The sequence below is a fragment of the Cryptomeria japonica genome, chromosome 10 (genome assembly GCF_030272615.1).
Source record: "Cryptomeria japonica chromosome 10, Sugi_1.0, whole genome shotgun sequence".
In the NCBI taxonomy this organism is placed as follows: Eukaryota; Viridiplantae; Streptophyta; class Pinopsida; order Cupressales; family Cupressaceae; genus Cryptomeria; species Cryptomeria japonica.
In genome coordinates this window covers 77,308,885-77,336,282 of record NC_081414.1, presented here as the reverse complement: position 1 = coordinate 77,336,282, position 27,398 = coordinate 77,308,885, and the positions used below count along the sequence as shown (strand labels likewise).

At 39.0% G+C, this 27,398-nt stretch overlaps 1 protein-coding gene across 2 annotated transcripts; it reads left to right on the top strand.

Annotated features, from left to right (window-relative positions):
* Positions 1-18,296: 18,296 nt before the first annotated feature.
* On the top strand, positions 18,297-24,175 carry LOC131033314 (translocase of chloroplast 101, chloroplastic). 2 transcript variants are annotated; one of them, XM_059213501.1, is made up of 2 exons: positions 18,656-18,796; positions 21,579-24,175. In XM_059213501.1, the coding sequence occupies exon 2, from the start codon at positions 21,638-21,640 to the stop codon at positions 23,870-23,872; it is 2,235 nt and encodes a 744-aa protein (XP_059069484.1). In that variant the 5' UTR covers positions 18,656-18,796; positions 21,579-21,637; the 3' UTR covers positions 23,873-24,175. The 2 variants fall into 2 exon arrangements, with proteins under 2 accessions (XP_057820485.1, XP_059069484.1); XM_057964502.1 differs by having other exon boundaries at positions 18,297-24,175.
* Positions 24,176-27,398: the final 3,223 nt, after the last annotated feature.

Sequence of the window (27,398 nt, the reverse complement as noted above, 5' to 3'; positions counted from 1 at the left end):
TAAGTTTTACTTGGCTTAACCAGGCACTTTTTCTCCTTTGTCGTTTCAAGATATCTTTCAATGGCCTCCTTGCTCAATTTCATGTCTCTGTAGTAATTGCTTCCTTCCCTGCAGAGACCCATAATGTGAGCAATGAGGTCTTCATCTATGGAGATTGATTGATCTCCCATCTTCAGAGTGCCCTTTCTCTAGTTTTTACAGAAGAAATTAGTAACTATGGTGTCATGCCCATGGAGCCTCTCCATAAACTTTGAAAACCCACCCTTCTGCAAAATGTTCCAGGAAACCTCCTTTTGCTTCCACTCCTTGCATTTGTTGGGTTCATAGCAACGTCGATTTCCTTCCATTTTTTCACTATTCAGAGCAACAGCTCGAGAATTGCAGAGAGCTTTAGGCAAGAGATTTCTCGGAACTACCAAATATACCCAGAAAGTGTGGGAAGCGATAGCGTAAGTCTTGCAATAAATGGTACTGACATTATTATAATTACTCACAACACTCCTATTAATCTGTTTCATCATTACTTTGTCCATTTATGATCTTTGGGGTACTATTGTATCGATCCTTAAAAATGATTGATCTAACGTCATCGGGGATGTGCTCTTCACCCTTCCATGTGATCATTTTATCTTGAATGACTACCACGTTGGCTGCCCAGTCAGCAGAACCATTAGCTTCACCATAGATATGAGATATGAGGTATTTCTCAAAAGTGTTGATGAGATCTCTAGCAGCCTTTATTATGTTATTGATAGTCCATGAAAGCTTAGAGGTTCCCTTTAGGCATTTGAAAATGTTATTAGAATCCCCTTCTATCCATAGACAGGGACAATTCCATCTTTTCGCCAGGAGAATACCTTGGAGTGTAGCCATTGCTTCTGCCTTGTGGTTAGTTTGACTCCCTATAGGAACAACAATCATTTACTTGCAGTTACCATTTTCATCTCTGAGGATTGCACCACATCCCACAGGACCAGGATTGCCTTTTGCAGCACCGTCAAAGTTGACTTTGAGCCAACCATATGGGGGAGTATGCCATCTAGCTTTGAGTCTTTTGTTTAGAGTGGGATAAGGACTACCCGCATTCTTTAGATTCCAGGAACTTAAAATGTGAGCTTCCATGGGGTTGGCAGAAATGAAAGGATTCCCAATGATTCTAATGTTCTCCACAATTTCCCATTGAATTTTATGGAAAACAACATCCTGGGTGAGAGAAGTGTCCTTGAAGATATGGTTGTTCCTTTCTTTCCATATCCCCCACAGAATGTGAGGGAGAGATAGCTAGCACAAAGATCTCAAAAAGGGGTTAGCCTAGTGATAATTCCAAGAATGGAACAAATCACTGATTGTGTTAGGAAAAACCCAATCAATGCAAAAATTCTTAAGAAGTCTTTCCCAAATTGAAACAGTAAAGGAACAGTGGATAGCCAAATGGTCCGCAGACTCTTCCTCCTAGAGACAGAGAGCACATCTATTAGGGAAAGAAAAGCCTCTACCCTTAAGATTATCTAAGGTCGGGATTTTATTTTGAAGGATAGTCCAATCGAAAAAAATGATTTTAGAGATTAGACCCTTTATCCAAGATTTAGACCAAAAAGGATTATCAGAGGGGGTAGGGGAAAGAACACCATACATTGAAGAGACAATGATGTTGCCTTTAGAATCAAATTTCCAAATAAGGGAGTCTTCCTCTTTATTCAGCCAAACAGAAGAAAGATGGTTCTTAAGATTAATAAGGCCTGAGTGAATACTTTCAATGTTCTTCCATTTATCACCTATCCAATACCCCTCAACCAAAGGGCCAAATATTTTAATACAGGAGGGAGCAAAAGGGGCCCATTCAGGGATATCTACCAAAGGTTTATCGAAAAGCTAGGGATCTTCCCAGAATCTAACTTTCCTACGATTGCCAACATTCCATTTAACCCCTTTGGCAATGTTGTCTTTACACTTAGAGGCATGATTCTAGATATGGGACCCATTCATACTGAAATCAGAATTGATAAAAGCTGGAAGAGAAGAAGACAAAAGAGATTACTTACTTCTCCAGATTTAACACCATTCATTGTCAGAGTGGAACAGTCTCCAAACCTGTTTAGATAAGAGAGCTTCATTGAGGGTTCGGATTCTTCTCAGGCCCAGGCCTCCATTACTTTTTGGTTTACACACCTTTTCCCATGCCACAAGAGACATTCTTTTCTTTTCCTCGACCCCTGACCAAAGAATTTTTTTCTGAATTTTCTCAATTGCTTCAGCATACTTAATAGGAATTCTAAAGAGGCTAAGGGCATAAATAGGAATGCTTTGAAGAGAATATTTTATAAGTTGGAGATTTCCAACATGACTTAAAAGGGCACCTTTCCATCCAGCAAGTTTTTTTTGAAATTTGTCCACCAGAGAACTCCAAAAGGAATCAAGTGGTGCAATGCCCAGAGGGAGACCAAGATAAGTGGCCGGAAGATCAACAATCTGACATTCCAGAATTCTGTTGATTCTATGTTGTCTCCTCTCGGGAGTGTTGATGAAAAACACTTTGCTTTTAACCCAATTGATAAGTTGGCCAAAAGCAGAAGCAAACTTACACAGGGTGTCCTTGAGAGTTCTAGCTTCAAAGATGCTTGAGTCCCCCATGATAATAGTATCTTCCACAAACTGTTGGTGGGAGCATGTATGATCAACTGAAGAAGGTTGGAGTCCCTTGAAAATTCCTCTCATCATCATAATTTCCATAGATCTACCAAAACATTCAGCCATAGTTATGAAGAGGATAGGAGAAATGGGATCCCCTTGCCTTAGTCCTCTAGAAGCTTGAAAGAAGGTGGAGGGAGATCCATTGATAAGAATAGTAAAGGAGGCAGTGGTAATAAGTTGTTTGAAGAGATCCACACATTTGGTAGAGAAGCCATAAGCCAAAAGAACCTTCACGAGGAAAGACCAATCAAGTCGGTCATAGGCCTTAGAGAGATCAAGCTTAAGGATGAAACCCTGTTTCTTAGCCATAACTAGTGAATGAATATTCTCATGAATAGTTATAATGGAATCGAGGATTTGTCTTCCTGGCACAAAACCATTTTGCTGATGATTAATCAGAGGAGGAAGAACAGTCGGGAGTTTGGAGGTAAGGACCTTAGAAATAATTTTATAAAAAGAATTGCATAAGCTAATTGGCCTGAACTTATCCATGGAGTTAGCACCTTGAATTTTGGGTATTAATGCAATGAAGGTACCATTGATCTCTTTCAAAAGTCTTCTAGCCCCGAAAAATTCTTTGACTCCATTGGAAACATCTTTCCCAACAATATACCAGAATTCTTGGAAGAAGAATATGGGGAAGCCATCAGGTCCGCAGTGACTACATTCCAAGCGATGGTACATATGCCATGAGATTTAATAAGGGGTGTAGCTGATGCAGGTATGACACTAGACTATGCAGCTTACTTTCTTGCACATCCATTTCCTCGACTGACCGGCCCGGGAGAGCAGACACTAGGACTGGATGATGATGATGATGAGGATGAGGATGGAGGTGGAAGACAACAGAGATGAAGGAGAGAGGGAGAGAGGAGGTGAGTAGTGCGGGGGAGGAGGGATGGAGATGAGGGACAAGGCAGACCATCGAGGCCACTAAGAGGAAGATGAGGGCATACAGTGCAGATTACAGCACAAGTACAAGGTGCATAGGATATACAGGGATAGGATGCACAGGCAATATAGGGACAGGATGCCCTAGAGAAAACTAGGAGAGACGAGGATATGGTAGAGGTTGCTGGTGGAAGGGATGAGGAGGATGATGATCTCATCATTCTTAGAGAGCTCGCACATGGATAGGACAATGAGATCGAGGATCTTGAGAGGGAGGTGACTCGACTGCAGAGAGAGCTGAGAGAGACTAGGGATGATAGGGACAAGGCAATTGAGCGGTATACAACAATTGAGGAGATCATCTGGGTGGCTAGAGCTACTGAATAGGGTGACACAAGATCAGGATAATCCTACTGTATCAAATTCAAGGAGGATATCAACTTCGGGAGGAGTTTATATGAGGCAACAATGCCACCTCATATGAGGGTACGTAGTTACAAATGAGCATCCTGATCTACTACCATAGGGAGAGACATGTAGAGGACTTTGACCGATAAAGTGATGGGGCCACCACCACTAGGGTCAGTGGGAGGAGGGCAACAAGATGATCTAGGGGTTGGGCCTTTAGGATCTTAGATTCCTTCAAGGCCTACTAGATCCAAGGGAGTGAGTTCATCATAGCTCTCTTAGCTCCATTTTGTATCAATTTTGTATGATTATGTAGACACATTTGGGTGATTTTGTAGTCATATGATTTTTCACATTATTGTATCATGACACATTATTTTTGATATACATGAGAGATAATCTATTGGCAATGATTATGTGTGTGTGATTCTATGTGATGTATTTACATGTTATGCTTATGATGTGATGATGCTATATGGATTATGAGATGCTCTATTATGCATGCATGTAATTTATATGATGATTCTATAATGTTTATGATGATATGTATATGTGATGCAATATGCTTATGTGATGATCAATGCTATGTGTAATGATATGTGACCCTATATATGATGATGCAAATGTTCTATGCTTATAGTGATGTATGATAAGTTTTTTATGTATGTTAAAATTATATGCTAACAAGTGGTGTGTGCAGGATGTGATGTGATTATATACATGTTTATGATATATGAAGGATGGATGCAATTGTTATTTCTACATATGTATGTATGATGCCTACTAACATTTGATGATGCAAAATACTACATGAGATGCATATATTTTTGGCATGTCGTTATATTCATTCATGTTATTGTGTACTACAAGGACTCAAGAAGGGATGATGGAGGACAAAGAGGAAAGGAGGATATAAGGTAGAAGATGTGGAAGTGAATGAGCTTATTGTGCTATTATCATCATCGAGCTTTATTATGGAAAATATATTGTGACCATCCAGATAAAGATTCGACCTAGATAGTTATCGTACAATATTTTGCATGGAGATCAAACAATTATAGACAAGGAATGCCCTAGTTCACACTAGACTCACAATATCCTCATATACTTGGATGATCCATAGTATTACTAATAGTTAATCTACAAACAATATTTAGATGAACATACCCCATCCTCGCCTTTCTAGTCAAAAGACATCCTCGAGATAAAATCTCTAGTCAAAGACATCTTGGAAAAGCTAAAAGACATGTCACCACAAAAGATAAAATCAAAGAGTTGACACCAACATACAATGAAATCCTCAAGTTATTAGTGTATCTTATTGCAAGGTGTGCGCCCCTTGGTCTCCTTGTATTGTACAACGCAGTGCTTGGGTTTGTCACATGGCTTAACTGCCTCCTATGGATTCTATAAGTCTAATGGTTTTATCGAGCATTAACAGGCCCATCTTTTGGTGCAATGGAAACCACACTTGTAACAAGTGGTATCATATCTTGGTCACAGGTTCAAACCCCTCAATTGTGCTGGGGGGGATTGTTGCAAGGTATGCACCCTTGGTCTCCTTGTGTTGTGTAGTGCATCGTTCAGGTTTGTGACATGGATTAACTGCCTCCTATGGATTCTATAAGTCTAGTGGTTGTATCGAGCATTAACAGGTCAATTTTTGGGTGCAACGAGAACCACACTTGTAACATATCTTGCCACATATGTTAACATGTTTGATTGGTCGCAATGTTGTCTTCTTGATAAAGGACAAATAATACTAAAAAATCTTATTGTAGTCAAATTCTACCAAAAAATTGATTTGTTGGAAGCTTAGTGTTGCTTGTGTCTCATCTAAAACTAACTCATTGATGCAGCCATGGTCTGGTGGGTCCTCAAAGAGAACTGACCAAATCATGCAGAAAGAGTAACATAATGGAAGCAACAACAACACATAGAAATATTACATAATCAAACATCTGCATCATCATATTATCATCATAGAACATCCGGTTACATGTAGGCTAACATGCCAGATTGCAATCCATCTAGAACTCTCAGAGCTCTCCGGTCCTCTAATCATGAATCTAGATCCTCATACTAATCTATATCCCCCTAATGACTACAGAAAACAATATATATTCTCTAGAACACATCCAGGTCTGCCACAAAAGATTACATTAACCAAGGAAGGAAAATGAAACGTGTAAGACAGGTTGACTCCAAAACATGAAGATCTCATACATCGAGAACAATCCAGAAGTGTGGACTGCAAAGGAATGTTGGACAAGGGCTTAAGAATATCGAGTGTGGTGCCAAACTAATCCGCAATCCAAGAAATTGCTTTGGAAAAGAAGAATTCTCCAATTAGACGATAAGCTCAAAACTACCTCGGATCCCAGAAACAGTTACTCTGGAAGGAACAACTCACCAGAAAAGAACCCAAATGAACTGGAAATCTGGAATAATGCACAATAACACACCTAGAACCTGAAAATCTGATCTACAATGAAAGATAAACAACTACCGGAATATATTGAAAGAAAAATAGAAAACTGCTACATGAACTGAACAAGAACAAAACTAAGGAAATATTTTTGGTTGATGCAAGATTGCCCATAGACTGGGGATGCTCCTGCATCAGAAACCCCAAGTAGAAAGAGATGTTCCATGAGTGGCAACTTGTGAACATCAAAAATGATTTAAAATATAAAGCCCATGCTCATTTCTTATCCAAACATCTTCATTGTCTGCAAACCGCTTCCTTACCTCTTTCAGTACCTCAGCCGTATCCTCCAACATCTAGTTTGTTAGGTCCCAGAGACAACTGAGAGGGGGGGGGGGTGAATCAGTTGTCTGATAAATTCAACCAAAACTTAATGCTTAATACTGGTAAACCAAACTTTATGCTGGTAGATAGACTTAACAGTTAATTGCAGTATCGGTAAAGATTAATGCATGAAATAGAAAGACAATAACATCCACAACACATAACACAAATATTTGTACATGGAAACCTTGTAAGGGGAAAAACCATGGTGGGAAGCCTTACCCACAATAAAATGATACTACTACAGATAGTATGTGTGTACAATATGGATTCTGCACATGCAGAAAGGCCAGCTGCCTAGAGCTCACTGCTCAATCACAAAATGAGAGTCACGCTGACTACAATTGGATGGTTAAATCCAATGATAATGTACTATACAAAATAACATCTTCATATGCTGGATTCAATACTGGTTTAGTTTTGATTGCCTTCACAAGATCCTTCCTTCAACCTTCAAATGATGTTTGCATGTATAGCTCTGCTTATTTTCGCATATATCTTATTGCAATCCTTTTCGCAATCACTTGTCAATCTCACAAATGAGATCTTACATTTATACCATAACCTAAGACCAATTCAATAGGTCGGCTCACTAAAAGATATTACAATAAAATCAATTACAAATAAATCAATATCCGATGCATGATTTCGGCTCAATGCATTTACAATAATAATAAATCATCTCCATAATGTGTTGTGCTGATCTGGAATAGATATGTCTGTCGGTGCTTATCCTGGACCTATTTGTCGGTAACAACAAATATGCAAACCTGAATAAACAATTAACCAAATCACCAAAACCAAGTGATCGAATAATGTCTTCAACATAACCAAGTAGACTCGAAGTCATTCCAAGTGCCTGTGAACAATATAATCTGTCGGTGAACCAAATACTGGTGATTGTGCATGAGTCTCTGACTTGCCAGTGAACATAACCAAAATCTCCAAGTGCTGATAAGTGTTGACAAGCAATGACAAGTGTTGAAATCAATGACAAAACCATATCAACATATCCAAAATGCCAACATGGTTCTCTTTATTCTTCTTTCCTTGCTTCTTACTTGCACATTGTCTCTGCTTACTGTCTCTCTCTTTAATTTGTAACTTGGATTTATTTTTACCACAAGACTTCATTTGGTCTGCCACCATAACCTTATTGTCATTTGGTTCCATCCTGTTATCAGACTTATTTACTTGATCCTTTTGCAAATCCATGCCACCAACTGGTTTAGCCTCTACAACTGGCTTCTCATTACTGCAACTCTTCCCAAGACTCAAATTTCTCACTTCTTTCTCCTCCTCCCTCAAGAAAGTCAAAGTGAACTTCTGCCCATCCTTCTCAATAGTGACGGTCACCAAAATATAATGGTGGGTGAAAAATGTGTGACTGAGAGATCAAGAGGAAAGCTACCCTTTCCCTCCAAGGAGAGATGATAGTTTCACTATGGATTTCCCTACAAACAATTTTCACACATTACATTGAAAGAGGGGGGGGGGGGGGGGATTCACTAGATTCAACCTCCAAAGAAGAAGATAGAATTCTAAATTAAATGAGAATGATAAGTCAATCCCCTCTTCTACTCGGAATGGAAAGGAATTGATTGAATTATGTATTAAGACTAAGTGAAAAGAGATGAAGAACTGATAATAACTCAAGATCGGAGTGTGGGATGAAGCTGTGCGCCTGGATTTGGTAGTAATATGTCAAAACAAAGCTGCCCTGCGAATTTGAGGAAAATTTGCCCGGACCATGGCGAAAGTGTACATGGTCCTCCGAAAAATCCAAAACGAAAAGGGTTTTTCTGCCTCTGCAAATGGAGTCCAAATCTGAAAAGTACAACTATGCACCTGCAACCTACACACATAAAAGAGAGGAAAAGGGGTTGGGATTGGGGGTTTGCCTTTAGGTCAAACCCCAGTTTTGGAATTAACTGATAGGTCCCGGAGGCAACTGATATTGGGGGGCTGAATCAATTGTCAAATAAATTCAAACCAAAACAACTTAACCAACTTATTGCTTAATACCGGTAAACTAGTCTTTTATACCGGTAGACAATTTTATTAGTTAATTGCAATACCGGTAAATATTAATGCATGAAACAAAAAGATAAAGTCATCCATAACACTTGACACCAATATTTGTACGTGGAAACCTGTAAGGGGAAAACCCACGGTGGGAAACCTTACCCACAATCAGATGATACTACTGCAGATAGTAAGTGTATACAAATGGGGTCTACACATGCAGAAAGGCCAAGCGCCTAGAGCTCACTGCTCAAACACAAAATAGGAGTCACACTGACTACAATTGGATGGTTAAATCCAATAAGAATGTACTGCTCAAAGTAGCATCTTCATATGCCAAATTCAGTACCGGTGTAGTTCTGATATGCTTTTAAAAAACCTTGCTTCACCTTCAAATGATGTCTGCGTGTATAGCTCTTCTTATTCTCGCATATACCTTCTCACAAATCTTATTTTCTTCGACACACGATCTTACAAATAAGATCTTACATTTATATCATAACCTAGGACCAATTTTAGTAGGTCGACTCTAAAAGATATTACAATAAAATCAATTTACAAATAAATTAATGCCCGATGCAATAACCGATTAACATGTCGGCTTAATGCATTTACAACAATAATAAATCATCTCCATAGCGTGCCATGCTAATCTGGAAAAGATAAACCTGCCAGTGTATAGCCTGGACCTATTTGCCGGTAACAACAAATATGCAAATACGAATATGCCAATAATCAAATCTCCAAGACAAAGTGTCAAAATGATGTCTTCGACATAACCAAGTGTTTTCCATGCCATTCCAAGTGTCGGTGAACATTATATCTTATCGGTGTACTAGATACCGGTGACTGTGCATGAGTTATTTGCGTGCCAGTGAATGTTGTTGATTCTCCAAAGTGCCAGAGTTGATAAGTGTTAGTAGGTGTTGACATCAATGATAAAACCATACCAAAATACCAACATTAACCAAGTAATGAAAGAAAGTACTTGCAAGTAAATGTAAATGGAAGACTGAAATGTAAATCACCTCAAGGGAGGTTGTGATAGAAATGCTTGTATGCAGTTGGATGTTGAAATGGATCTCCTCTTCAATGGTTGAATGCTTGACTTGAATGCAACAACTAGCCTTGAAGGGAGACTTGAGATTCTCAATGCTTGAAAGGGATGCTTGAATGCTTGAATTCTCTTGAATCCTTGATCACAAATTTTCACCTTATTGAACGTATGCAAATGACAGGGCAAATGCAACTTTTATACTTGTCAATTAGGGTTAATGAAACCGATTTTTGTCATAGACCGACATCGGGGAAGTTTTCCCGCTCACTTCACAAACTTCAATGCAAACTTAGGAAGGGTCCTACCCCAAAATAGGGCAGGGGATAAGGGCACCCCTATCCTACCCTTTTTTGCAGGAAAGGATGCAGGTTAGGCAGTGTAGAGGGAAAGGGAGATGCAGTTTTTGGGGGTTGAGCAGTCTTTGATCTCTGATCAGGCTAGGGGATTCAATTTTGCATGCGTGAGAACGCTAATGTGGTAAAAAATTGCTAGGGTTGCAATTTTATGACACTACAAGTTTCTTCTACAATCATAAATAGCTCTTTTATCAAACTGCCAAGGTCTACCCAACAAAACATGACAAGCACTCATAGACACAACATCATATAAAACCTACTCTCTAAAGGGTCCAATATTAAAATGCACTAAACACTACTCCTTTACTTCTATCTTTTGATCATCTTGTAACCAACTCACCTTGTAAGGACAAGGATGCTCAAGCCTCTTCAACCCAAGCTTCTCCACCATCTCCTCAAATACCAAATTATCAGTACTTCCACTATCCACAATAACTTTACAACACTTACCACCTGATTTGCATACAGTCCGGAAAAGACTCCTTCTCTGAGTAGGTCTGGTATCTTCACTGGTCTACTCCATCAAGTTCCTCCTAAACATAAGAGATTCTCCCTTCTTCGATGCGCATTCATATTCAATGACTCTAGCTTCCCGATCCTCATTTGCCACAAAATTTCTTGCCACCCCTTGCTTGCACTCATAAGATCTATGTCTGGTCTCTCCACACTTGAAATATCTACCCAAAAATCCTCTGTTGCTACTACCACTGCCTCTTCTCTCAGTCTTTTGATCTAGTTCTTTATTCCACTTAGGTTTTGGTTCTTCATCCATTGTCTGCTTCTCTAAACTATTGGATTGGGAAGAGTAGAAAAGAGGGAGATTGTTCCAATAGAAGGAGAATAGAGAACTCGATCAATTGGGAGGGAAGGAAGAGAACTGTGCCATTGGAAAAAGAGGAATGAATCAAATTTGTTTTGGATGAGATTGGGTAGGTGCACAAAGAATGTTCTTGCCGGATAAAGCAATTGAAGAAAAATATTTGTGGAAACAAATTTGAATCCAACGAAGGTTAGTGTGGTAATGTAGAGTGAGATGTTAGAGAAAGTGTGGTCAATCATGGGAAAAACTGAGCAGACTGTAACAACATATGCAGAAGAATATTGTGGAGTTACCCTACAATGATTTGTATATGAATGTAACCATTGTTATGTAATAATTATCTTTTTCTTTGCTTAAATACAAGGAGTTTGTTTTTGTATGATGTCTAATTATGTGATGGACTTCTTATCTCACACAAATGTTTTATTTATCGCTCTATTATTGACTTTTTGATTTCCTGTCACATACAAAGATTAATGTTGTCATTTGAAGTTCCCGTCGCTTCGAAGATATAGATAGGCTATTGTGTTTTGTTGGTTTGTAAGTCTGACTTACATCACATTACCTAAATACAATGAGTTTGAATAAAAAATTAGATATCATAGTTACTTAAGAGTTATTTTATTTTACTTTAGAATAATTTATTTTACCAATGAAGTGGCTTCAGGTAGTCATACCCACAAAGATAAAAATTATTTTAAAAACTATATTTTTGTAATGACTACTCTATAGTAGGGTCATTTTTACGATTGATATATTTTTTTATAAAATGTTGCAATTCCCTTTGTAGTTGAATTATAATACCAGAAAATGCATTAAACCTTCCTTGTAAAATGCTAAAACATCTCTAGTCACAATTTTATATGCTATGTACAACAAATAGTTATCTTACTACATATTGTATAACAATCATTAACATCACCCATCACCATCCACACTATCACCTTCATCCTTGCTATCACCCCTCTTCGAGCTCTCCAAGCCTCTAATGTGAATGACCAGCTAACCTTTGTAGCAATTTTTTGCAAGTAGTATTAACTTTAAGTAATTCATCATTCCACTTTTCCTTTTTTCATCATGCGTGATCATCTTCATCAACTGCCCTAATCACAAAAAGAACCCAAGGCCTATTGTATCTTAGACTAATGCATGACCATTTACCACTATCTAGATAGAATCCTAGGCCCAAAATAATATCATCCATATTTTCTTCAAGTCACATCTCCTTCGAGGTTCACAATTTCCACAATCATATAGAGGATTGCATTCTAATCTTCCCCCACATTCATCAAAACCACTAGGAAGATGGAGGAGATGTGGTTATTTACTCGGTCCTTGTGAAAAGAAGACATGAATGTATCACCCAAAATCAATTTGATGGTATGAAATACCACTATTACCTTAATTGTATAAACCTTCTTTGGTCTCAACATTGTTGCTTTCCCTATAAAGGTAGCTCTCTTTCTTTTGGCTTTAAGATAAACTATGGTATCCATGTACTCAACCAAGAACACATATAAATATATAACCACTACCTACATCGATGAGAAGGGGGGAGAGCCATTATTGGCCTTGTCACTTGTTGTACTTACATTATCCCACGAAAGAGAACTTATTCACTTTAAATTGTTTGACATATCACTCCATCATTGAATTTATTAGTGTCACATGATGTGAAAAAGGTTGTGGAACTAGAAGAAAATCTTGCCATGAGTTTAATATGTCAATAAAGATATCATTACCCTACATGTTAGTCACCACATTAACTAGCCTATTTGTCACATCCCAAAATCCATGCATAGTCTTCCATCTCCATTTTATGATTCCATTAACTTCTATTTGTTTAGCATGGTCTCTTATGTGCACTCCCCACATATTGACTGAAATATCTTTAGATTCCTCCACATTTAACACCTATTTTAAATATTCATAGCCATTCCAAGAGTATTCCCAAAACAAAGTCTTCTTTCAATTTCTCACATCCTAGGTGATGTGATTAACAATTATATTTCTTCTAGATATTAGGAAGTTTCAAATTATCGAGCTTCTAAGAGGATTATTGGTTGTGAAAATCTTGACAGTCTCGCTAAGTCTAAATACCTATATAGGACTTTCTACCATTTTTACTATGAATTACAATACATATTTGAAACCAATTTATCCTTCATATGGGAATTAAAAAATGACCACTGGCACAAACCTACACCTCTAGCTTCCTCAGGGTTACAAATCCTTTCCCAACTATAAGCAAGATCTTCTTTTGATCTATAGAACCTTTTGAAAAAAAGTTCTCATTTTTTACTTTAGAAGCTCACAAATTTTCCTTGGCATTTTTAAACAAGTCATGGAATATATAGGTGTGGCTAATATATTTGACTTTAACATGTGAATTCTATCAATTGAAGAAAGCTACTTACCTTTCTATGATGACAACTTTGACTTGTAGCTTGAAAGAAGAGATTTCCATAACTTAGCTCTACAAGACCAAACAAATAATGGAATACTAATAAACTTCCTTGGAGTTGGCTAATTTTAAAACCTAAAATATAAGTAACCTCCTTTTGTTTCCTTAAATTTTTATTGAAAAATAAAAGTTCTAATTTTATCTATCCAAAGTATGCCTAATCACCTTTGTTTTTTTCTTACTGAACACTCTAAAAAGGATAGTGTCATCTACAATACTTGGCATGTTACAACTTCAATTTAGAACAATCTTGATGCCTTTCCAATTACCCTTTCCCCCAACTTCTTGAATGCTTCTACTCAAAACTTCAACCTAGATTTATTTTATTTTTATTTACTTAAAATATTTTATTTATTAAAAATAAAAAATATGTCCACTATGTTTTAGCTTTTATTTTCAAATACTCGTGGCTTGCTACCACCAAGAGGTGGAGTGTAATGGTTGGATGTGTTAACAAAAACTCTTACCTTTTAGTTTAAATTTAACAACCATTTACATGTCAAAATATTAATATTAATTATCAACATAATATCTTCATAATAAACATCACATAAAAACAAAGATATGCCTTGTCAACATAATATTTTCAAAATAAGCATCACATAAAAACAAAGATATGTCCTTATCAAAATTATAAGTTTTAGAGTGGGAGGACATGTTTCCAATTGATATCTTGAACATTTCTTTTGATAGATGTATTTAAGATATCTAGCTTAGTTATTATTTTTTTGATAATTTATTAAATCATTTTTTTTTATCGATAATTTGAGTATCTTATTAATATAATGAAAGTCTTATACATAAAAAGTTTCAAAATTAGGGATTAATCCCTATATTCCATCTCTGATCACAAACAACTACTTCTACACACCATAAACACTACACCAAAATGCGCCTCACTACGCCATCTACAGTCTAAAGAAAGTAATTTTTCAAGATCCTACCTACACCCATTACATAAAACAAACACCACCAAAATGTGGCTTTACTACCACCCCTTCAGTATATAAAATACCATCTAAAAAACACAAACCCTAATTCTTAAACCAACCAGATGAATATAACTATAAACATAAACAATTACAATTTCTTCTTCTTTTTGCCCAACCCGTTCACCCAGAAATCTTCTCACTCAAACTCCATCTTCTTTTCTGCATCTTTCTTCTTTGCCTCCCTTGCCAATCGCTTCTCCACTTCCTTATCACGAACACATTCCTTCAGCGCCTCCCAACCCACACACGCCTCCTCCATCCAAGCGGCTTGGTCTGCACCATTATTCCACAAGATGAAGAGTTTGTACTTCGCTTCTTCTCCACCTTGCACCATGCCTTCTCCAAACTGGCACCACAACCCTCTACTTGCTTCAACTCTCACAAGAATGAAGGTCATTCCATATGTATACTGCTTTGGAACACAAGTCCTCACCACCCATAGAGTTTCCTCCTTTGTGTCGAGCTCCAATCCCCACGCCACAAACATGGAGATAATGTCTACATTTTCTTTGTAGTGGAACTCAGAATTCATGTAATCTTCACTAAGCAACAGAGAAAAATTTGAAGGAAGATGGGGTCATCAAATTTAAACAATCCCACAAGCCACTTATTTGATACTTTGCCAAAAAATGCAAGTTGTTGTTTTGTCAAATGAAACAAAAAGTTGGCCTCCATTCTAGCATTTTTCCCACACTCAAAAAAATCACCTTCTGTCGTTTTCTCAACAAATAAACTTGAACTGGCGGTGATAAAGGTGATAGATGGGATAGGTCAAATCATACTGGCTGGATTGAAGGTCCGCACATTTTTAGTAGATTTCCTAATTTTGATATCGACTCAGACATAAAAGATAATAATTACATCATTTATTGCGTGCTTTTATCTCAAGTTCGACGCAGATTTTATTACAACCTTGCTTTGGCCCTGTTTCGGCTTTGTGATTCTGCTAGCAGGTCTCACATTTACTCTATTAAACTGGAAGGAACGAAAATGGGGGGGAACAGGCTCAGATTGGAACCCGATAAAGTTGATGATTTTAAAGCTAAACCGGTGGTGTGGTTCGTCTGTTCAGAAGGTGGCATTGATAAATTCATGGAAAGCATGAAGGGGAATGATGAGAGACTATCCAAGCAATTTGTGAATTCCTGGGAGGACATAAGAGTTACCATGGGGGGTATCTATTTCGGAATTAGTGAAGAAGTTATTGCACAGGCGACGGGTCTATCTATGGAGGGGAGAAAATGGAAAAAATAGAGTCGTATTGCGGATACCACCAGCCTAAACCAGTTCTTCCGTGAAGGCGAAAACCTGGTGAAGAGGGCGGGCGGCTTCAACCGAGAGAAGCTCCCTTCTTCGTGGGATGAGGTCTGTTACATTGTGATGAAATACTTCATGCTGGAGGGAAGGTATGTAATCTTCTATTACTACCATCTCCCTTTCCTTAACCATATGAAAAATAAGGACTATATTTCCATTTCATTTTTCTTGTTGCATTCTCTGGATGCTAATGTCAAGGATATTGTCGAGGCCAAGAAAAAGGGTAAAGATTTCCCCATCCTTCACCAGGGCCTCATCTTGCGCCTTTACAACTTCCACCTTGCCCTCTGCCCGCCTCGTTCTATCTCCGTCCAGAATGTGACTAATACCAGTCCATCGGCCTACCCTACTACTAAACATAATGCTAGCCCCCCTCGGCTCCCGGAAATTGGCTCTTGCAGCAAGAAAAATAAAAAGCACTCCCCTGAAGAGGCCAAAACCCCCAAGAAAGTCAGAATCTAGGAGATTGATTCTGACATGTAAATCATTGACGAGGCCAACACCCTCGCTGCTCAAGCAGATTGGCCTCTAAACCCTCGGAAAAACCTTTGAGAGACCCCTCCTCCTCGCATGACACTAGGAACTCAAGCCCAACTGATAATGTGGTTATGTTCCACCCTAACCCGACCCCCCACTCTGTCAGTTCCACCCATGCCTCCGAAAGACCCACAATTTCTAAGAGTCCGGAGCCTGGCCCTAAGTCCCAAACAAATTCCCCCTCCCCGACTCTCAGTTTTGAAAAATTGATGGTTGTAGAGGAGGCAAGTAGCATAAAAGAGGAGGACGACAACAACCTGGCGGAGTTGGGGAAAAAAGTGGAGGCCCTGTCTGATAATGTGTAGGATATCACCAACAGGCTGGAGGCTGTGGAAACCAAAATGCATGATGTTTCTAAATTTGCGTTGAATGTGATGCGTTGTTCGGCTACCACTCTGTGCCTTATGTAGGAAAGTGCTTCCAAAGGCAAAGGCAAGGACGACGAGGCCTACAAGGCCCTGTTCAAATTCCTCACAAAGGAATGGGCAACTCCCCCCCAAGAGGAGCCACGTGAAAAAGAAATGATTTGTCTCTATGCTGTGGAAGGCTGGTTTTTTGTCTACTCCTAGCAGCCTGCAGGCGGATAGCGTTAGTCTATGTTTTTATTTGAACTTTTATGTTTATTGCCCTACGTAGCATATGTCTAAAACTTTGTTTAATACTGCTTTATATCTGGTAAACTTACGTAGAATGATCATAGTTTTTGATAGAGGTAAAGGGCTGAAACTCTGCTGTTATTATGCTGATAGTGGTTTTGCCACTGTTTTCCTTGTTGTTCCAATGGGTCAGCCCCCTTGTTTTTTGGCTGTTTTTAATATAAAAAACAATTAAGCTTGAACAATGAAGCCCACCGCATACGCTTGTGGTTTTAATATTATCACATACATTGCTTGTCAAATCATCAATAAAGAAACATAAATGCTTCCTCCTTTGGCGGTGTAAGACTCACATGATGTCCAACTCAACACCTCAATAATCTTCCCACACCCCTTTATTGTCCACCTCCTGCAATGATATAACCGCCTTGGAAAGTACATTGGCTATATCATTTCCCTCCCTCAAAACATGAGAAACTCAAAAAGATTGAAAGGTTGCTAATTCAAGTTTAATCAATTTAATAAACTTATTAATTTTCTAGGATACAATCTCTCCTTTAATAATTGAATTAACTATAACTTGTGTATTGACAACCGTTGTGCCATCCTCACCCCCTACGATGTCGCTTGAGCCTTCACTTCATTGTTTGTACTGTCCAACAGTCTCCAATAGAAGTGTATATCCTTGCCAATCTCATGCAACAAATCCAACACCTAAAGGTCTCAAATTACCCCTTGACACCCCTTCAAAACTCACTTTAATCCAACCATCCTCAAGTTTTTGCCAATCCAATGTTCTTTCTCTTTCATTTTTCCCCCACTTCTTGATTGGATCAACCAAGCCCATTAACGAGCAATTTATAAAATCAATTGATTATATGGACATATGACCAAAATTTATATTCCTAAGATGAAAATATTTAAATATAGGTATACCACCACCAAAATTAGGGCTCGATTGGAACCACACCTAACAAAAGGTAGCGAAGAAAACAAGAAAGATTCCCTTTTAGATAAGAAAAAGAGGAAGATTTGTTACACTTTTAACTTTTCACATGTTTTCAAAATATATAAATGGCTCTCTCCGAAAATGAGATTCAGACTTTAAAAGCATTAAATATCATTTAAAATATATTTGAATTTAAAATAATAATAGAGTGAAAAACATCAGATTAGCAAGACCTCAAGAAATTAGCTGTTAAATTGTGATTAGAAGTCAATTTACCAGGTTGGATTTTTGTTCTCCCTGATCATACACGTGGACGGCCAGATGGGAAGAAACGAACGGCTATGAGATGCAGCTAACCTAGAACGCAGTGGCGCCTTATCCAAGCATAGCTCCAATGTGAGGCTCGCATGGATTAATGGATTCTAGGCACTGCATACTAGATGGATTTTAATATTGACAACAGGCATCAAATCTTTCGTCACACTCCTTTTTATCTGAGATTCAAAGCAGAGAAGGGGCATGTGAGTTGCAACACAGTTGAATAGTGGAGTGCAGTGTCTTTTTCTTTTGTATTTATAAGTATGGAGGGAGGTTTTGCTAAGATTGCACGTTTGGAGTCGGGCCCAGGACAAGACCAAAAAGGAGAGGTACCTGTAAGAATACCTACGGTCACCGCCCAGGGTTCGATTCCCATTAGGGCTCCCGTTTCCGATGACATAGAGGACGACGACAACGATAAAGAGGGCTTTGACACCGAAGAAGGAGGAGAAGAAGAAGGCGAGGAATGTTTTGAGAGTGCGCCGGCCAGCCCCGTTGGGTCTTTTACTAATAATAACCATCCTTCTGATTTTGCGGACAAGGAGGGCGAATCTTTGGCTAAGGTAAGGAAAGCTTCTCGCTCTCATTCTGATTCTGATGATTCTTATTCTTCTTCGCCTTCGTCTTCTTCGTCCTCTTCTTTTTCTGGGTCGAGGCGGCCTCGTGTGAGGCCTGTGGCTAAAGTTAGTGGGGAGGAAGAGGAAGAGCAGCCCGCTGTGGAGGTTTTAGTTCATGAGTCTGAGGAAGAGGAGGGTTTTAGGGTTGCCAAGGTCCCGCCTTTGGTTGCCTCTGGCGGCGTAGTGTCGGGTTTTGGGGAACAGAGTCTGGGAGTAATTGGGGGTTCGGAGGGCTCTGCAGAGGCGTTTGAGATGGGGAACGAGTCATCTGAAATAGGGGAAGTTGGGGTTAGTGAGAGGCCTGCGGAATTACAGCAGGGTTTGGCTTCCGTAGAGTTGGAAGGTGCTGAGGGTGTTAAAGATGGCGTCCTAGATGCTGCCGAAGGTGCGGCCTTGAAGAAGGATAGTCAAGAGGATGTTAATTCTGGTGAGAGGGAAGTTGTAGGTGAGATTCTTTCGTCTGCAGATTCCATGTCCAAACAGGACGGGGAGGGGAAGGAACCTTCAGAGATAGAGGGGGGCAAGGCTCATGAGATTGGTAATGGAAGTGTTTTGGATAAGAATGGTGATGGACTTGAAGATAATGGTAGTGCTGAGTCTGGTGATGTTGGCCTTGATAAGGCTTCGGATGAGACTGTTTTAGTTGAGAAAAACGATTCCCAGAATGGTGTAGCTGTGGACATGGAGCCTGTTGTTGCGGAGGAGGAGAAATCCCGGGCGGATGGCATAGATGCAGCCGAGGAGGATACTAATGTTTCTCAGGTAGAGAAGGATATTGTTGGTCCAGATGCGGGAGAGAGTACTGGGCCGTCTGAGGATGTGCAGGGGCCCAGGGCGGAAATTCACCAGGCAGCTGATGAAGAATGTGCACCGGAGGATGTTATTGTTAAGGAGAGAGGTGATAAAGGTAATGATTTGGAAGAATTTGCAGTGAAAAGCACTCTGGAAACTGAGGAGAAATCTCTTGGTTCTCCAGCAGAGGAGGTTACTATTGTCCAAGATGTTGGAGAGAGTTTTGGACAGTGTAAGTCAGACGAGTTGCAGGAGTCCATTATAGAAATTAATCAAGAAGCCGGTGAAGAAACTGTATTAGAGGGTGCTGATGACAAGAAGGGTGATGATAGAAGTGTTGATGTTCAAGAGTTTGCATTGGAACTGACGCCAGAAAATGGGGTTGCTGAGGTGCAAGCAGCTGCTGAGAAGGATGTCTCCGAGTCTGAGCGCGTTATGGAAATTAATCAAACAGCTGGTGAAGAATCTGTACCGGAGGATGCCGATCTCAAGGAGAGTGGTGATAAAAGTGTTCGTGTACAAGAGCTTGCATTGGAACCCACGCCAGAAAATGGGGTTGCTGAGCTGCAAGCAGCTGCTGAGGAAGATGCCTCCGAGTCTGAATCCAACAGGGATAAAATGGTGGAGGAGAATGTTTCTGCTGATGCCGTGAAAGTGATAGATGGTTCCTTGTTTCTGAGTGAGAAGTATGATGCTCAGGATTCTCAGGCAACTGAGGTCGCCTCGGCAAGTCCTTTGCCTGGTGAGCAGAACATTGATACTGAGGGTGTTGTTGACAAGGAAGTGGAGCATTATGCAGAAAATGCTCTTGAATTAGTGGATTCTGAATTGAAGCATGCAGATGCAACGGTTGAGGTGGTAGATGATGCTCAAGAAATCAAGGCAGGTGGTGTTGAAGACTCAAAAGATGGAGTGGAGACATCTCAGAGAGAAGAGCAGGGATTCACGGAGTCAAAAGGACTTGTCAAATCCAAAGCACCAACAGAAATTGCAGTTACAATTGAGGGAGGGCAAGCTGACACTTCAACGCCTGAATCATTTCCCCCCAGCATAACTGAAACATTGGATGCCACATCCAAGTCAAAAATTGAATCTTCTACTGGAGATTACTCCATCCAGAAAGTTACAGATGATGAAGATATGAAAATAATAGGCTCTTCTTCTTTGGGTGCCTCAACAGACGTAGTAGGTTCTGCAATCAATGTCTCTTCGCTTAGCTCTAATTTTGATGATAAGGTTAGTAATCAGCAGTCAAATGTGAACGAAGATGATGGCCAGAACATGGCAAACGAGGTTGTCTCACCAAGTTCCGTCACCAGTCAGCAGACCACTAATAAGGAGGATATTGTGGAGACTGGAAGTGTGGTAAGTCATAATTCCTCAATGATATCTAAATCCAATATGCCAGATAATGCTCAAGAAACTGAGGTAGCAGCTTTGCATCAAGACAAGTCTGTAGAAAACCAGACGGTTAAGGTATTTAATTTCACAGATGGGACCCCTAGGGAAGAAGCTGAGGCTGGTTTAGAATCTCAGAAAACTGAAAGTGTTGAAGTGCCAAAGGAAGCGATTCTTGGATCTTTGGATTCAAATGAACATATTTGCTCCTCGAAGCCTGGAGCATCTTCGGATGATTCAAATAATTTAATGAAATCATATTTTTCTGCTATTAATCAGGTTAACAAAGGCAATGTTTTGGATGATGAAGAGTCTGCAGCATCATATGCCAATCCTCACATAACATTTGAATCATCTAGTGGTGATGAATCTGTGCAGAAAGTTGTTGGACAAATGGTAACGGATTGGGATGATGAAGAAGATGATGATGAGGATGAAGATGAAGAAGAAATGGTGGATCCTTCTGCTTTGGCTGCCTTGATGGAGGTAGCAAACTCCGCAGTCTCTGGCTCTAACACTGCGTCATTTGGTGATGCAGGCTTTCCTGTTTCAACACGTCCTGCAGGACTTGGAGCATCTGTCCCATCATTGGATCCCATGCCTCGTTATATTCATCATTCCCGACCAAATGGAGCAGCCATTTCTCGTCCATCCCCATCGGTGGAAGATAATCAACAAATTGGAGATTCAAGTGATGGTTACGATGAAACACAGGAGAAACTGCAGATGATTAGAGTGAAGTTTTTGCGTGTTGTTCAAAGATTAGGTCAGACTCCTCAGAATGTTGTGGTTACACAAGTTTTGTACAGGTTGGGACTTGCTGAGGGACTAAAAAGAGGAGCAAGTGCCAACAGGGCATTTAGTTCCGACAGAGCAAGTGCAATTGCAGAGGAGCTAGAAGCAGCTGGGCAAGAGGATTTGGATTTCACTTGTAACATTTTGGTTCTTGGGAAAACAGGTGTAGGAAAGAGTGCCACAATCAATTCCATTTTTGATGAATCTAAGTCTGCAACCAATGCGTTTCAACCAGCAACATGCAAGGTTAGGGAGATACTGGGAACCATTCATGGCATCAAGGTCAGGGTTGTTGATACGCCTGGTTTGATGCCCTCTTCTGCTGATCAGCGCAGAAACAAAAATATTATCTTGTCAATTAAGAAATTTATCAAGAAAAGTTCACCAGATATTGTTTTGTATTTTGATCGTTTAGATGTACAAAGTAGGGACTATAGTGATCTGCCTTTGCTCAAACTTGTCACTGAGACATTTGGAGCTGCCATCTGGTTCAACACTATTGTAGTTCTCACTCATGCTGCATCAGCTCCTCCGGATGGAGCCAATGGATCACCTCTTAGCTATGAGATGTTTGTAGCTCAGCGGTCTCACATAGTGCAACATTCCATACGCCAAGCGGCTGGCGACATGCGACTCATGAATCCTGTATCTCTAGTGGAGAATCATTCAGCATGTAGAAGAAACAGGGAGGGCCAGCGTGTTTTACCCAATGGTCAGGTTTGGAAACCTCAATTGTTGTTGTTGTGTCTTTCATCAAAGGTCTTGGCTGAAGCAAATGCCCTTCTGAAATTGCAAGATAATACTCCTGGAAAGCCACTTGGGCTTCGCACACGAGCTCCACCATTGCCTTTTCTACTGTCCTCACTTTTGCAGTCCAGAGCACAGTTGAAAGCTCCAGATGAGGATGGGGAAGACATTGATTCTGATATAGATCTGGAGGATTTATCAGACACAGAAGTTGAAGATGAGTATGACCGACTTCCTCCTTTCAAGTATTTGACAAAATCTGAGTTATCTGAACTGACAAAAGAAGAAAGGGAAGCTTACTATGATGAAAAGTATAACAGAGAAAAATTATATCAGAAGAAACAGTGGAAAGAGGAGCTGAAAAGGCGAAAAAATATGAAGAAGAAATCAGATTCTGCTAAACCAGATTCTGATAAACCAAAACAAAATCCTGAAGAGGAGGATGATGGTCAGCCAGAACCAGAGGCAGTGCCCATGCCAGATATGACAATGCCTCAAACATTTGACTCTGATAATCCTACTTATAGGTATCGTTATCTTGATACTCCCAGTCAGTGGCTTGTCAGGCCAGTTCTGGACACGAATGGTTGGGACCATGATACTGGATACGATGGAGTAAATGTGGAGAGGATGTTTGTTATTAAAAACAAGATACCAGCCTCGGTTTCTGGGCAACTTACAAAAGATAAAAAGGAAGCCAATTTTCAAATGGAGTGTGCTGCCTCTGTAAAGCATGGAGAACATCAAGCTACACTAGCAAGCTTTGATGTGCAAAGTGTTGGTAGGGGCCTTGCTTATACTCTTCGTAGTGAGACCAAGTTCAGCAATTTCAAGGGCAATAAGACTGCAGGTGGACTTTCTTTCACCTATTTAGGTAATACACTGGCAACTGGTATGAAGCTTGAAGATAGCCTAAAAGTTGGAAAGAGGTTGAAGTTTGTTGTAAATGGTGGTGCTATGATGGGTCGTGGAGATGTGGCTTATGGGGGAAGCTTAGAAGCCACACTGAGAGACAAGGACTACCCAGTTGGCCAAATGCTTACGACCTTGGGTCTATCTGTAATGAATTGGCACGGGGATCTGGCTATTGGTGGCAATCTTCAGTCACAATTTGCTGTGGGAAGGAAATGGAAAGTTGTTACCCGCGCAAATTTAAACAACAGGCGTTCTGGTCAAATAAGTATTCGAACAAGTAGCTCTGAGCAGCTTCAAATAGCTTTGATTGGCCTTATTCCAATAATCAGGAGTCTCATTCGGGGCCGGTTGTCTGAACCTCCTTATTCGACCTAGTAACCTGGTCAATTATGGATGATTCTTAGAGTATTCGTAATTTCTTTTAATTTAGAAGCCAGTTGGGTCTATATGTTAGATGTGGGGAAATTTAAGTTCAGAAGAGTTGTGCAAGCCTATGATATTTTTGACTTTGTGGCCACGTTTTCTAATTCCAAATAATGCAGAGAAACAATAAGATTGCTGCAGTAATATCTGGAGCACAACGAAGTATGTTATAGAATACATATGGCATACTGTTCGAGATTATTGTTATTTTCGTTTCTGTTGATATCAATTTTTACTTATGCAATCTTCTGTATACCACCGGTGCACTTTCATTTTTGTTGTTTATCCCCGTAGTTGTGTAGGAGTGCATCATGCATAATGAACAGATGTTTGCTGCACATGTCTGTTATTTTATTCAGTGATTAGCTTTACCTTACACCAGAGGTTTTGATGAACGTATTCAGTTTGGAAACATTCTTTGATCAATTACTTATTCACAGATCCACAGAACATCCTTGGTAGAGAACCAATTTTCATCTTTTTTGTTTAATAAATTTCCTGTATAGGCATCTTATGGTCCATGTAATCTGGAGGGAATACGCAAATCAAAGCTCTGGGTTATCTTTAATGTTTGAAATGCATTTGCAGTTGGATACCGTCTGACCATATCTTTTAGATTTACATGAGGCAAGGGTAACATTGTTGCCGCTACCCAAAGGAATATAAACGGTCATTACTAACATTTTGTTTTCATCTGGAGCATAACATAGCATGCTGTAGGATACACATGGCACGTTGCTTGAACTTGGGTTTGTTAATCCATTTTGTATCTTCAGGAAACTTTATAGTTTAATTATTTTTGTAAGCTCCATAGTATTTTATTAGCTGATAACATAAATTCTTATCTTAGTCTTTGAATGTGATACTTCCGTGTACCATTCGTTTTAGTTTCTGCCCTTTGTCATTTGGAATAGCTATTATTTTATATGATTGTCTGAGAAATCATTGTGATCCGTTGACTTCATTTGCCTTGAAGTATTATTGTTATGAAACCATACGGCCGTAGAAGCCTCCCTTTTTCACTTCTACGGCCTTAGAAGTCTCTCTTTTGTGCTTCCAGTTATTTTAAAGCGTTCTCTTTTTTTATGAAACCATACGGCCGTAGAACCCTCTCTTTTTCGCTTCTATGGCCTTAGAAGCCTCTCTTTTGTGCTTCCAGTTATTTTAAAGCGCTCTCTCTTTTGTGCATCCTCTCCCAGTTATTTTAAAGCGCTCTCCCTCTGTATGCAAGACCAGGCTACCGTTCATGTAATCTGGAGAAAATACAGCTTTCAAAAGCCGTCTCTAATATGTGACATTCATCTGTAGCATTGGTTGCAATCTTAATTTGCTGAAATGGAGAGATGAATGCTGTGCTATAGTTTTTTAGTTATCCGAACAACAACCCCCTACTATTATATTCTCATAATAACTAAAAAACTAAACACAAGTAGGGGGTTGTTCGGATAACTAAAAAACTATAGCCCATTGCCCTTATGCGGGAATGTTAAAAACTATAGCCCATAGCCCTTATGTATTATATTCTCATATCATTGGATTTTTTTCTGAAAGTAATGTAATATTGTTGATTCGATAGATGTCTAACAAGATGCGTTTGCAACACAAAAGGTGTTCAATTGGCTGATATTCTGATATCCTTTTGTGCCTGAATAAGTCAAAGTTCATTCGAGGGTGCCATCTCTTGAATAAAAAGGAAGTAATCGAATTTACACGTAAATGTGGCCTTAGATTGCATAAATCAGAACTGGGACTGCTCAAATGCCACCAAATCAAGAAGGCTATTTCAATAGGCAATGTTATAATGGCGTTTCCTCTGATCTAGATTAAGTTCGAGAAATATTAGAAGGATCATAATGTTGTAGACATTATGTTTCCACAGTCCATGTAGAGTGTGATTTGAGCTTCTGGATTTGACTGTGTATCTCTTTTTTTCATCAATGTTTTGAATCATAGTCTATGATGTGCTGAAGAGCAAGAGAAGCAAATAAGTGAAAAATGTAGACCAGAACCCCTAAACAGTAATGGGGTGTGGCAGACACGAGAACCAAGACAAGCAATTAGATAGAGAAGGGTAAAAATAAAAATTATTTATTCATAATGTTGTTTTGTGGCAGAAATGAGATATGTTAATATGAATCAGGTATTGCTTAATTACCACAAAAATAGGTGGAACTTGTTGGTCAAGAGTATGGTTATTTGTCGTAAGGTCTGATGCATACCATAGGTGTGGTGTTCCTCTATATTGTAGTAGAAGATGGGATATTCGAGCAGCATTTGGTGACAATCTCGTTTTTGAACGTTTCTTCATTATGCAATGAGACCTAAACATGTTATTCAATTTGTTTCCTAGCATGCACCAGGAGTCAAAGAAGATTCAAGACTTTTAATCCTTTTATAGAAGACATTCTTATGCAAATAGAAGAGACGATCATTAACAAGATGGTTGATATTAATACCAAATGAAATATTATAAAAAATTGTGGGTGTTGTTAAAGGGTGTGCATAACAATAGCATTACGGTTCATCTCTGGATTTTTTGTGATTTGCTGGATTGACCCATTGATTTATTTATGTAGACATCAAAAGTTTTGCTTTTGCTTCGTGCTTGATTTGGCACTTCCCTTTCATAAACACGATTGAATCAACTTAACACTATTCACTTATGCTAATGGCGAGTCTGACAACAAAGCTCAATATATGTGCATAATGCCGATTATATATTTTGAAGCTTGGCACAAATAAATGATGTAAAATGTGAGGATAGATTTACCATACTCATCCTTCATTCTTTAGTTTTATTCAACGCAATAGCGCAAGAGCCTTAGCTAGAAACTATCAACCATTTGAGACTTCACACTACATATTAGTGAACATTACTACTTTTAACACAACATTATGTTGAAGAACCTTTTTCCTTATAATTATCTACTTTAATAGCTGGAAATATTCTACAACAGATGCCCTTGAGATTGAATACAATAGAAGAACAAATGAATGAAGACCTTGAAGAAAATTAATTAATTTTTTTATAAAATCTACAATTTAGTGCTGAAAGTTTCATTATTGTAATGTCAATTGTAGCCAATCAGAGACCAAATTTTCTATAACATACCTGTTCGAAAAATTGGTTGTAAGATGCTTCTCATCTCAATTCAACTAAGCATAAAGATTAACCGATTGTGTTTAAAAAAGTCTAAACAATAGATCCACATAATAGTTAATTCAACAACCATTTTTTACTGTTTTTTCACTACAACATTTTTAATAAAAAATTAGTAGTAACTTTTAAGCACAATCATACAAAAGTAATGAAATTAATTATCCAATTTAATAAAGATTAATAGATTGTAATAAAAAGGTAAACGATAGATCCACATAATTTTGCACCTATACTACCTAGACGTTTACTCAGTTGATTCAACAACCATTTTTTACTGTTTTTTCAATGCCACAAGATGTCTTATTTACTGTTTTTTCA